Below are 13,296 nucleotides of genomic sequence, written 5' to 3' on the forward strand. Positions count from 1 at the left end.
GAGATCTCCAGATCGGCCAGTAGCCGTGGGGATGGGAGCAGAGGGGCAAGGGTTGAGGGGCACAGTCCCGGGAGGCAGGCATTTGAGTTGCAGGAGGAGGCACTGCCTGCAGGGGGAGCACATGAGCACAGACCTGCAGAGTGGGGGTCCAGGGTGCTTTGCGGGGAGGACAGGCCTTGAAGACCGGGGAGAGGGCATGGATGGGCTCTCTGGGCCCGTGTGACTGAAGGTGGGGGGCGTGAGAGGAACAAGGCACTGCTCATCCTCTGCCTTCTGTCCCCCCAGGACATGCGGAAGCATGTGACCATGACCCTGCTGGACACAGAGCAGTCGTATGTGGAGTCACTGCGCACCCTGATGCAGGTGAGGCTTGAGGCTGCCCTGGCCTGGGTCCCTGAGAGCAACCATTCTGAGTCTAGGTGGCTGTCAGACATGTGGGAACAAACCCATTTTGTGGACAGGGGACTGAAGTTAGAGAGGAATGACGCTGGGGCATCCCATTCCTCCATGGGAGGAAGCCCCCTCCAGGGCAGAAGAGAATGCGGGAGGGGCCTTAATGCTGGTGGGAGCGGGGCACCCCAGGGCAGATGCTCCCTCCTCCTACCATCCTTCCACCCACCTTGGCAGCCCTGGGTCTGAGCTTGGATCTGTGAATCCCCTCTGCTTCCCCACCCCCCGCCTTCACTTTATTCATTGACTGGAAGAATATTGGTTGAATGGAATTAAATGTTAGCACCTGCTTTGTGCCAGGCCCTGTTCCAGGTGCAGGAAACACAGGGATGAATAAGAGATAAGCCTCTGCCACAGGAGGTGACAGTCCTGCTGGGGACACGGTTGAGTATATGGGCTCTCAAGGCATCAGGGGGCGCCGGGGAGGTGTGGGCTCAGGGAATTTTCCCTGGAGGAGGTGCTGGCTTCCTCCTACCCTGCCTCTCAGCAGCAGGAACAGCATGTGCAAAGTCGAGTAAGGAGAGGCCTGGCACTTCCAGGGGTCCATGTGGCCGGCACAGAGCACAAAGGGTCAGTACTGTGGTGACACTGAGGGAGCCAGCAGAGCTCACGTGGTGGGGGCCCTCGATCCCAGGAGGAGGGTTTGGACTCTACCAAGCGCCCTGGAGACTACCGAGAGGCTTTGAGCAGGGGTGATGTGTAGCCTCCCTCATGCTTTACAAAATCTGTCTGACTGCTGGGAAGAGGGGTAGCAGAAGAGGAGGCTGAGGCCACTGAGGTCAGGCAAGGGAGGAGAAGCCACGACCAGGCCAGAGGCTGCAGGGAGGGAGAGTTGGGGACAGACATTTAGGAAGTGGACTGGTCGGGCCAGGCATGGTAACTGGTTGGCTGTGTGGGGCAAGGTGGGGAAGCCCAGGGTGATGCCTGGGCTCTGGCCTGGGCGATGAAGGCACTAGAGGAGCGCTACCTAGAACAGGTGGGGCAAGAGGGTGAGTTCAGGTTCAGATGCGTGGGTCTGGGAAAGCCCAGGATCTGGGATGCACCTGTGGGTCTGGGGCCCAGGATAGAAAGCGTGGGTCTGTGCTGAAGTGGGGCCTGGCAGTCACAGTTGAGGACAAGTTTGTTCAAGCCGCCTGGGCAGAGCAAGAGCAAAGGGTGGAAGGGAGAGCCCTGGAAACATTCAGAGTGTTCATTCATTCACTGCACAAATCCGCAACGAGCGCCTTCTGCGTAGCAGGCAGCGTTCTCTGGGGGGTTCAGCAGTGAGCGTGAGGGGTAAGGTCCTGTCTCCTGGAGCTCACAGTCTGTGGCAGAGACTGACAGTAACCAGGCAGACCATGCATGAGGACAAATGGTGATGCAAAAGTGCACGGAGAGTATACTTAGTGTATTTTTCAACCTTAAAAAGGAAGGAAATTCTGACACATGCTACAACAAGTTCTTTGACATTATGCTAAGTGAACTAAGCCAGTCACAAAAGGACAAATACTGAATGATTCCACTTATATGGGGTACCTAGAATGGCCAAATTCATAAAGACAAAGTAGAATGGGATTGCCAGTGGCGGGGGGAAGGGGAAATGGGGAGTTGGTGTTTAATGGGTACAGAGTTTCAGTTGGGGAAGATGAAAAGAAGTTCTGGAGATGAATGGTGGTGATGGTTCCATAACATGAATTTTCTTTCTTTCCTTCCTTTCCTTCCTTCCTTCTTTTTTTCTCTCTCTCTCTTTCCTGTGTTGGTCTTTGTTGCTGTGTGGGCTTTCTCTAGTTGCGGCGAGCGGGGGCTACTCTTCGTTGCGGTGCGCGGGCTTCTCATTGTGGTGGCTTCTCTTGTTGCGGAGCACGGGCTCTAGGCCCACGGGGTTCAGTAGTTGTGGCACGCAGGCTCAGTAGTTGTGGCACATGGGCTTAGTTGCTCTGTGGCATGTGGGATCTTCCTGGGCCAGGGCTCAAACCCGTGTCCCCTGCATTGGCAGGTGGATTCTTAACCAATGTGCCACCAGGGAAATCCCGACATGGATGTACTTTAATGTGGGCATACTGAACTGTTCACTTAAAAATGTTTAAAATGGCAAATTTTATGCTATGTATATTTTACCACAAAAATACATTGCTTTTATGCATATATATTTTTTAAATGCATAGAGAGATGAGAACACAGACTGGGGGTCTGCCCTGGTGTCAGGGGCCAGAGTGTTGGGGGCCAGAGTGTTGGGTGTTTAGCTGAGACCTGAAGGGTGGGTAGGAGTTAAGTAAAGGGAGAGCCCGGAGGGAGTTGTTCCAGGCGGAGAGCACCGCGGGAACAATGGCTAGGAGGCCGGAGGAAACCTAGAGTAGCTAGGGATGGGGAGGTGGCCAGTGTGGCTGCTGGGCAAGGAGCTGGCCTTTACTGTGAGTACAAGGAAGTCACAGGAGGGCCATAACTGGAATTCCATCTTTAAGAGGTGCCCCTGCCTGCCAGGCAGGAGTAGACATGCAGGGGTCTGAGGGGTCCTTTGTCGTCCCCTAGGTGGGAGTCAAAGGCATGGGAGTCAGACAGTCCAGGGATTGAGTCACTTGCCTCCCTTCTGGGTGATGCTAGCCTGATCACCTCACCCCTCTGAGCCTCCGTGGTTTTGTCTGCAAGATGTAACTAATCTTCCCCTTCTCTCAGCGCGAAGATTAAAAGGTGATGGGGCTGGGCGTGCCTCTCTGCCTCCGAGTCTACAGGCTGCAGGGCTGCACACGTGGAGGCTTGCAGGGCCTGCGGGTGGAAGAGCTAAGGGAGGATGGTGCTGAGGACACCAGACTGAGAGTTGGGTGGGGAAGGGTGGAGGTGAGCCAAGACAGTGTCAGCTGAAGCCAGCTGTCCCTCGAGGCAGCCCTGGTGTGTTGGAGGGACTGAGGTCCAGCCCAGGGGTGCGGAGCACAGCTCTGGAGCCAGGCCCCCAGTGTTCAAACTTGGCACTACCTCTTGACCAGCCATGTGACGTGGAACAAGTTACATATCCAGTCTCTTGCCTCTGTTTCCTTGTCTGTTGAGTGGGAATAATAATAGTACATGTCCCAGGTGCAGATTATGAGATGCGTGAATAACTTAGCGTACTGCCTGGCAATTCTGCCTGCATACATGCATGTGTGTGTGAGTGTGTGTATGTAACATCACCTTTACTCCTTGTATTAACCTTGTGAGGCAGATATTATAATGCTCTTCTTCATCTGAGGAAATGAAGGCTCAAAGAGGTTAAGAAACCTGCCCAGGGTCATCCATCTATTAAGTGGTAACAGACTGTTAAGTCTCTTTGGGCTGCTGTAATAAAAATTCCCTAGACTGGATGGCTTAAACAAATTGAAATTTATTTCTCATAGTTTTGGAGGCTGGGAAGTCCAAGGTCAAAGTGCTGGCAGATTCATTGCTGGCGAGGACTAGCTTCCTGGTCTATGGACGGCTCTTTTCACTGTGTCTTCTTCCGTGGTGAAAGGGCTGAGGGAGCTCTCTGGAGCCTCTATTAAAGGGCGCGAATCCCATTCACAAGAGCTTGACCATCATGACCTTCTTACCTCCCAAAGGCCCCACCTCCAAATAACCACCGCATCAGGGATTAGGTTTCAACATACGAATTTTGGGGGGACACATTCAGACCGTAGCAAGTAGTACTAAGAGCTGACATTTATTGAGTGCTTAATATGTGTGTGTTACATAAGTTAATTCATATAAACCCCCATTTTACAGATGATAAAACTAAGCACAGAGAAGTTAAGGCAACTTGCTCAGGTTCACAGAGCTAGGACGTGCCATAGCCTGGGTTGAATCCCTGTCAGTCTCACTCCACGGTGCTCCCTAAGCATAGGTGATATTCAAACTGAGATTGGACTCTACAGCCCCGGTGTTCCCTTCGTAGTGACCGCTGCCGCCCAAATTGATTGGTATTGTTCCTGCAGACCAGGAGTTTAAAATGAAGAAAGAAGTTAAATGCCAAGGTTAACAGCCAGAAAGAGGTGGGATTTGAACCCAGGTCCCAAGGCTGCACCCATTCCTCAGTGTCACCCTCAACCTTGGAGTCTTTCTTCAACTCACACTTCCTAGCTAACAACCCCTCTTTCCCTGACCAACCCCCTGTCTTATTTCCCACTGCACTTACTACCTTCTGATATACTGTGTGATAATTTTGTTATTTATGGTGCTTATTTTCCACCTCCTTCCACTAAATTGTCAACTGCACAAGCACAGGGACTTTTGTTTGCCCACAGATGCAGCCTGCGCTTAGAAGGCTGGACACACAGTAGTTGCTCAACGAGTATGTGGTGAGTGAAATGCAGGTGCTGGCTCCTAGCAGGTTCTGCATCGGGTTCCCAGTCACTGTTTATTCTTTCCTGCCACTGTGTGCAGGCTTCTATGTGAGGCGCTGGGACCTGGAAGTGAGCGGTTTAGCTCCTGCTGCTTGGGCAACAGACCTTGGCACAGATCCGGCCCTGGTTCAGACTAGCCTAGGAGCTGTGAGAGGGAGGCCGCCTGTCTCCTCACCAACCTTTTCAGAATCCCAAATCAGGCAAGAGGATACTGTTGAGCTTTACTTTCTCAAGCTTGTTTTACAACAAGCTAGGTTTTTTAAATGTTTGATATAAATTTTTTTGCAGCATTCCGTATACTTTTTCAAACCGCCTTGTTTCTTTGGCTTGTAGTTACAGTTTAGGCCAGTAGAGGGCGACATCTAAATGAGACAGCAGCCACTGAGCAGGGCTAGTCATGCTCAGGAAACGCCACTGAATGCAGATTTGAGGTGAAAAATGGGAGTTTTAGTCACTGATTGACCAGAAGATCTGAAGACTGTGAAAACAGTGTTCAGATAGTGTCAACTAAGCCTTCAGTGACTTTCCATATGCCCCCCCATACACCCCCCCCCGCTTTATTTTCCCCACAGCAATTAACGCCTTTTAATTTACCACAGAACTTCCACATGTAGTCAATTCTAAGACACATTCTTCACATTTTACCATCTCTGAAATTCAGGTTCATTCTATAATTGATGGCCTATAATAACTTAATTGGCAGCAAATTTTTCTGAGATAAATAAGACTAATGATGCCTCTAAAATGGATAACTAATAAGAATCTGCTGTATAAAAAAATTTAATTTAAAAAAAAGTCAGTTACATAGGACCATGTATTGTCTGATTTCATTTATATGAACCACCCAGAAAAGGCAAATCCATAGAGAAAGTAGATTAGTGGTTGCCAAGGGCTGGAAGGGTTGTAGGGAGTGGAGGGTGAGTGACTGTTAATGGGGATGGGATTTCTTTTGGGAAGATAATGAAAATGTTCTAAAATTGATTGTGGTGATAGTTGCATAACTGCGAACATACTAAAAACCGTTGCATTGTATATTCTAAAAGAGTGACTTGCGTGGAATGTGAATTATAGTTCAATAAAATTGTTTTTCAAAAAAAAAAGATTAATGATACATCTTAAATTTGATGAAATGTGGTTTTATTTATTTATTTTATTCGTGTGTTTAATCTGACTAGATTGTATGCTCTATCAGGGCAGGGATTTTGATCTTTCTTGTTCACTGCTGTCTCCCAGTTCTTAGAACAGTGCCTGGCACATAGTAAGTGCTCAAAAAAATAATTGCTGAATTAATGTGTGGGGTCTCCCAGGAGCCCAGTCTTCATGCTTTCCTCACTCCAAGCTCATGCATCCAACAGATCTTTCCCAAGACCCCTCACCCCCATCCTGTGCCAGGCCCTGGGCGGCAGAGTGAGGGGCATAGGAATAGATCTTCCCATCTCCCTCCCAGAGCTCCGAGTCTAATGAGGGAGATCCGGGAGGCAGGGCCAGTGAGCTGCAGGCCCAGTTGATTTTGTGTGTGCCTATGCTGGTGGGTTGGGGTGCCATCTCTCTGAGGGAACCTGTACTGACCCTGTGGGTCCCCCAGGGCTATATGCAGCCACTGAAGCAGCCAGAGAACTCCTTGCTATGTGACCCGTCGCTGGTGGATGAGATTTTTGACCAGATCCCGGAGCTCCTGGCGCACCATGAACAGTTCCTGGAGCAAGTGCGGCACTGCGTGCAGACCTGGCACGCCCAGCAGAAGGTGGGAGACCTCCTTGTCCAGTCGGTGAGTGGCCCTGCTGTCTACTGCTATAGCCCCCACAAGCTCTGGCCTCTCCTAGGAGGGGCTGGATGCTGCCATGGACCCCTCCACCCCTCCTGGAGACTGACTCTGATCCCTGATCCAACCCCAGAACTTGACCAGACACTGGTAGTGACCCCAGATCCTGGATTGACCTGAACCTGGACACTGCCCAACCCTAGAGCTTGGCTGGACTCTGGCATGGATCCCAACCCCAACCAGACACTGACCCTGACCTTGGACCCAATCCCAGTTCCTGGCACTGACCTGACCCTACTCCTAACCCTGAGCTGCCACTGACCGTGACCCAGACCTCAGATGGATGCTCTTACTGACCTCAACCCCTACCTTAACCTGAATGTAAACAGCTGCCCTGATCCTGACCCTGGACTCAGGCTTGATGTTGACACTGGCCTAGTCTTCTAGCTCCTTTCTCTATCAGGCATTTTAATAATAATGGCTATTGGGCACTTATTATGTGCCAGGCATTCTAAATACATTGTACATATCAACAGCACTAAGGAGAAAGGTGTGATTATTCCCAAGTTTAAAGTTGATGACTCTGGGAGTTCCCTGGCAGTCCAGTGGTTAGGACTCTGCACTTTCACTGCCTAGGGCCCAGGTTTGATCCCTAGTCGGGGAAGTAAGATCCTGCAAGCTCTGCGGGGCATGGCCAAAGAAAACCCACGAAAGACAAACAAACAAAAAATAAAGTTTATGACTCTGCCATGTAGAGAGAGAAAAAGTAACCTGATCAAAGTCAGTTAGTAAGTGGTGGAGGATTCACCCTCAAGAAACCTGGTTCCAGCTCCCACGCTCTACCCTACCCCGTCCGCCCTTTCACCACGGACAGGACTTCCCTCTGCCTGTGAGTTTTTCAAGATCCTGCAATAGTGATTGGGACCTTAGGAAAGGTGTTGGCTTCGGAGTTCAAAAAGGACTGCAAAAGCAAAACTAATGAACATTCAACTAAATGTTTGTAAAACATAACAAGCCATTTTCTTTAATTGTTAAATTTAGTATTCATTTACATGAATTTAATTCCATTTGAAAAAACTTCAGTTACATTTTGTTATTTTGCCAGAATTCCCAAAAAAGCATGATGATGGCTGAGAAATCCTAGCGAAACACAAACTGAATGTTTACTCAGAGCCAAATAATTCCAAAGTAAAATTGTAAAACTCCTTCCAAAAAATTCTACTAGCAAAAAAACACCTTATCTATTTTTATGTGATGTGGGTGTGTTTGCATGTGTTTGTGATGTTGTGGGGTGGACCTTGGGCCTAAGAAGGTCCCTGCTGACCTGCAAATCGATATGATGAGAACCTTGGCCCGGTGGTGGTGGGACCCCAGCTTGAGTGCTGACATCTCCAGCCCATCACAACCCTCACTGTCACTGGGTTCATCCCCCTGCCTGGACCTTGATGCTGACCAAGGACAGCAGTGGAAGTCTATGCTGACGGAGGGCTCAGCATAGGGTGCCCTGTCCCAGGATCGGGGGTGGGGTGGTTTGAGGGGCTGTCTTCCTCCCTGAGCTGCTTCAGCCTCTGCTCTGCAGCACATCTGGGGTAGGGGAACAAGTGGCTTCTATAACCTAGAACCATGGATTTGGAGGCCCAGAGGGGGCCAGAAACAGCACCACAGGTCACCTGGTCCATCCATGGTGCAGCTGAGACAGGAACTGGGGTGTCAGAACTTGCAGCCAGGGCTTCTGACCGAGAATATCCACATTTAGCCCAGCCGTCAGCCAGCCAGCAGGTATTAGCCACCAGGCAGTGTGTGCCAGCCCCGAGCAGGGCTTTACTAGGAGGGATGGGAGCACCTGTCTCCTTGGAGAGGGAAGACTTGTCTTGGGGGATCAGGGAGGCCGGAGGCCAGGTATAGTTCCAGGCAGAGCCCTTGTCAGGGCAGGGAGTACTTCCTGGAGGCGGCAGAACTGGAGCTCAGCCTTAGGGTGGGTGAGATTTGGATGCGGGCAAGGACCTTCCTGGTGGAGGGAATTACATGAGCAAAAGCCACGCAGCGGGAAAGAGCCTGTGTCACTCAGAGGAGGGAGACCTGGCTGGCTGGACTTGGTGGGGTTGGAGACCAGAGGATGGCAAAGCCCAGTCGGAAGAGAGAGAACCTGGTCTGTGCTCACAGAACATATCCAGGCACACATGTGTACATGTGCATACGAACACACACAGATAAGAAACGTGTGTGCGTGCACGCGCTTAATCACACAGGCACACATATGACATGTACACATGACACAGGAGCACATGCCCAATCCCTTAGAGACCATATCATTTCCAGTTGGAGAGTAAAGATGTTGGCTCGCAAATCAGTGGAAACCAGGACAGGGTGAGGTGGGGTAGGGGACACCTTGACGGTCCCCAACCTGCCTCTTCACCCACAGTTCTCCAAGGACGTCCTGGTCAACATCTACTCTGCCTATGTCGATAACTTTCTCAATGCAAAGGACGCCGTGCGTGTGGCCAAGGAGGCGAGGCCTGCCTTTCTCAAGTTCCTGGAGGTACTGGGGCCGGGCAGGGGGATGGAGGCCACCCTCTGTGGGCCAGCTTTGGGGGCCCCAGAGCCCTACCCTGTAGGCCATCGTCTGCCCTCGGGCTGAGCTGGAGGGGCTTGCTGGGGACCTGTCCCAGGACCTTTCCATCTTTGCATGTCATTCCTCACTTGGGTGCCCATCCACCCTGTTTTGGGTTTCAGCAAAGCATGCGTGAGAACAAGGAGAAGCAGGCACTGTCCGACCTCATGATCAAGCCCGTGCAGCGGATCCCACGCTATGAGCTTCTGGTGAAGGTGGGCATGGGGCTGGGTGGGCAGGTGGGCAAAGCCTGGAGGCATGTGGGGATGCAGGGGGCTCTGTGGCCCCCACTTGGTGGAGACACAGGGGTCAGGTAGGAAAGGAAGTCCTCTCTGGAGTCTACCCCCAGTCCCTCCTCTTCCAGCAGTCACTGTGGGGCCCCAGGGCCTGACAGGGGCAGCTAAGCAGAGGTCTGGTGCCCACTCCCACCCCAGGACCTCCTGAAGCACACGCCTGAGGACCACCCGGACCACCCGCTCCTGCTGGATGCGCAGCGCAGCATCAAGCAGGTGGCTGAACGCATCAACAAGGGCGTGCGGAGTGCCGAGGAGGCAGAGCGTCACGCCCGTGTGCTGCAGGAGATCGAGGCCCACATCGAGGGCATGGAGGATGTGAGTGCCGCCCCGCCCCACTCCACCCATGCCTGGTTCCAACCTGGAACTGTGGCCATGTCCACGTCCATAGCAGCGTCTGCAGTGTGTTTGCGTCCATCTCTGTCTACATCTGTGTCCTCTCCCGTGTCTGTTTCTGGCCACATATCCCGTGGCCTGACAACACAGCATCAAGAGGGTGGACAAGATGTTGCTTCCACTGACCTGGCCCGTGGAGCGGGGCCAAGGGGTCACCGGGGTCTGGGGAGGGGAGGGAGTCATAATGAGCCTTCAAGATCCCTTGTCCCTCCTGCCCCACAGCTCCAGGCCCCTCTGCGGCGGTTCCTGAGGCAGGAGATGGTCATTGAAGTGGTAAGAAGTGTCCTGTTATCTGCCCACCTGTCGCTACCTCCCTGCTTTCTCCACACTTCTGCTCACAGCTTCTGCCCACCGGCCTCCTGCTCTTCCACCCCAGCAGGAGCCCTGGGTCATGTCCCAACTCTGCCTCTGCCTCTGGGCATGCAGGGGAGCCCTCCCCCTCCCTGGGCCTGGCTGTCCCCTTGGGCACGGTGGGCAGGAGGGTGGGCCTCTGGGCCTGAATCCTGCGTCGGTCCCCACAGAAGGCAGTCGGTGGCAAGAAGGACCGGTCCCTCTTCCTGTTCACGGACCTCATCATCTGCACCACCCTGAAGCGGAAGTCAGGCTCCCTGCGGCGCAGCTCCATGAGCCTGTGAGTGGCCGGGATACGGTTGGGGAGCTTGGGCAGCGGGAGCGGTTGTCCCTCCGTGGGCCCACTCCCCAGCCCTGGCCAGAGCGCCCCCTCGGCTCCCCACAGGTACACGGCAGCCAGCGTCATTGACACGGCCAGCAAGTACAAGCTGCTGTGGAAGCTGCCATTGGAAGACGCAGACATCATCAAAGGTGGGGCTGGCTCAGGCCTGCCCGGGCTTCTGGGCTTTGGGGGTCTTCCTCTGAGAAACCTGCCTGGAGGGTTTGCGCTGTGGTCAGGTTGGCTGGCTATCTATCTGCTTTTCTGCTTTCTGGCCTCACTTTCCCATCCTGTCCAAGGGGGCTGACGTGCGGGATCCAGTTTGTGCCCTGCAGAGCCGGACCAGCACCTGTCCGTGCAGACCACCTTCTGACTGGGCAGGGGCCTGCCACGGGCTAGCAGGTAGACTAGGCTGCGGTGGTGCAGGGAGCGCAGACATACCTGTAGCCTTGATTCAGTGCACAAGCGCACTTAGGCGCCTCATAGTAGATGGTGGCGCACTGTTCTGGGCCACCAGTTTTGTGCCTGGGGAACAGACTCACTCAAGTCAGTCCAGTCAAAAGGCTGGTTGGAATGAGCCTTTTGTTTGGGGCTGAGACTGTTGGGAGCTGAGGCAGTGGCTTCAAAGAACGGCTCCTCTGGCTGTGTGTGTGTCCGTCCCTCCCCCCTCCTCCCCCACTCCCCTCTGGGCCGGTTCTCACTGCTGTCAGCTTTCTCTGCCTCCTCCGAACTCCTGTGATCCATCATGGCCTTTTCTGCATTGTGGCCTTTCTCGCTCAGCTGTTAGCTCCAGCTGCTCCAGGATGCGCAGTTCACCTTCCTGGGTGGGGTGGTGGTTCTGGGATGGTGGTGAAGGCACCTCTGGACCGGCAGGCAGGTCAGGCTCAGACTCTGTCCCTGAGCTCACTTGAGGTGGCCCTCGGGGTGAGGGAGAGGCTCACTCAGCCCCTAGGTGAACCCAGGCCTGCCCCACACGGGCCTCTGTGTAGGAAGACAAGCTGATTATTGGTCCAGCTCATCTCTTCTCACCAGAGAAGAGGCCGGTGGAGAAAATGACTACCTTTAGGTTAGGAGTCCACACCTGGTCCAGTCAGCTGTGGCCAGAGAGGGCCAGGGTCATAGGGAAGAAAGCGTGGCTGCCCAGGTGGGGGAGGGTTCTGGGGGAACAGTTTCCCCTCAGAAGGAGCAGGAGATATCCTCAGCCCTGGCTTGTCTAGTGCACTCCGCTGCTGTCTACTCAGCCCATTGGTGGGCCACTGGTCCAGGGCGTTCGCCCCCAGCCAGGCCTGTAGGGCCAGCTACTTGGCAGTGGTCAGGTACGGGATAGGACCAGAGGATCTAGGTCGTCAGCTCATTGCTCCCTCCTGTGTGGGGGAATTGAGTCCCTGGTCAGCAAATTTGACTGCCGGAGGCTCTGCCTGCCCAGCTGACTCCCCTGTGGGAGGCTGTACCACCCAACACTCCAGTGTCAGCTGGAGACTGCATAACCTGCAGAGCCGTCTGCTGTTTATTCTTTGTGCTCTTCCAGGGAGTTCTCCAAGGGGCCGACACTCTGTGCCAGGTGGCTGTGAATCAGGCCCAGTCCCCTGCTCTTGGGCCTGGAGGTTCTGTCCAAGCTGCCCATTAACTTTGGGGTTAATGTTAACCTGAGATCTTGTGGTTTACAAGCTGTCAGTTAGTCAGGCTGTTCCCTGCACCCAACTGCAAGTTGGGAGGGGAGGGGAGGAGTGTCTGTCCAAGCCTGACCTTGTCTGTGTCTGGATCTGCCCATGGCCTTCCTCTGTCCCCACTAGGGGCATCCCAAGCCGCCAATCGAGAGAACATCCAGAAAGCCATCAGCCGCCTGGACGAGGACCTGACCACCCTGGGCCAGATGAGCAAGCTCTCTGAGAGCCTCGGTTTCCCCCACCAGGTCTGCGCCTTCTGCCTGAGATTCCCTAACCCAGTCTGAAGGAGAAATAACAGCCTTGTCATTTGCCTGAGGGAGAGGACATCGCTGTCAGTTACCTGAGGGGGAAAATACAGCCTCACCCCATCTGAAGGAAGTCACGTGTTCCAGGCCCTGAGGATGGAGACACAGCTCCATCCGCAGCTGAGGGAGGAGAGAGGGCCCATCATGTCTATGGGAGGGATCCAGGCTACCTCGTGGTCTCCAGGGGGAAACAGAGTCCCATTTTCTGTCTGAGGGAAAAGGCAGACCCCCAGTCCCATCCCCAGGGCAGGATCAGGCTGTGGGGAGACGTGAGGCCCTGAAGCCTGGGCCCTCATCCCTGCAGAGCCTAGATGATGCACTACGGGACCTCTCGGCTGCCATGCACCGGGACTTGTCGGAGAAGCAGGCACTGTGCTATGCGCTTTCCTTCCCTCCTACCAAGCTGGAGCTGTGCACCACAAGGCCCGAGGGCACCGACTCCTTCATCTTTGAGTTCCCTCACCCTGATGCCCGCCTTGGCTTCGAGCAGGCCTTTGATGAGGCCAAGAGGAAACTGGGTAAGCCAGGGCCCGGGCCAGTGCCCTCCTCCCGGAACCTCCAGGAAGTGGGCAGCACCTTGCAGCTGTCTGTGACATCAGGAGCCAGAAATCCCGAGACTGCTATGTCCTGTGTTCCAGTCCCTGCTGGTGGGAGGGTGGACTTAGACTTCTGCAGAGAAATATAGGACTTCCTCCTTGGCAGGGATTCTGTGGATAAGGTCAGCTTAGGGCAGGGGCCCTATCGCGGGAGTGGATGGCCGGGACCTCCCCCCCAGCGCCCCCCCCCCCCCCACACACACTGAGCAGGCCTGGAT

General features: G+C 53.9%; 1 protein-coding gene across 1 annotated transcript in view; it reads left to right on the top strand.

Moving 5' to 3' along the window:
* The window catches only part of ARHGEF17 (Rho guanine nucleotide exchange factor 17), a 51,089-nt gene that overhangs the window by 30,702 nt on the left and 7,091 nt on the right, over positions 1-13,296 (top strand). Inside the window, exons 2-11 of the mRNA XM_060159957.1 lie at positions 286-363; positions 6,364-6,546; positions 8,963-9,079; positions 9,274-9,366; positions 9,586-9,762; positions 10,063-10,113; positions 10,362-10,471; positions 10,577-10,662; positions 12,304-12,422; positions 12,787-13,000. Coding sequence (XP_060015940.1) covers positions 286-363; positions 6,364-6,546; positions 8,963-9,079; positions 9,274-9,366; positions 9,586-9,762; positions 10,063-10,113; positions 10,362-10,471; positions 10,577-10,662; positions 12,304-12,422; positions 12,787-13,000 — 1,228 coding nt within the window. The remainder of the gene's footprint in view (positions 1-285; positions 364-6,363; positions 6,547-8,962; positions 9,080-9,273; positions 9,367-9,585; positions 9,763-10,062; positions 10,114-10,361; positions 10,472-10,576; positions 10,663-12,303; positions 12,423-12,786; positions 13,001-13,296) is intronic.

This window comes from Lagenorhynchus albirostris, chromosome 9 (assembly GCF_949774975.1).
Source record: "Lagenorhynchus albirostris chromosome 9, mLagAlb1.1, whole genome shotgun sequence".
Lineage (NCBI taxonomy): Eukaryota > Metazoa > Chordata > Mammalia > Artiodactyla > Delphinidae > Lagenorhynchus > Lagenorhynchus albirostris.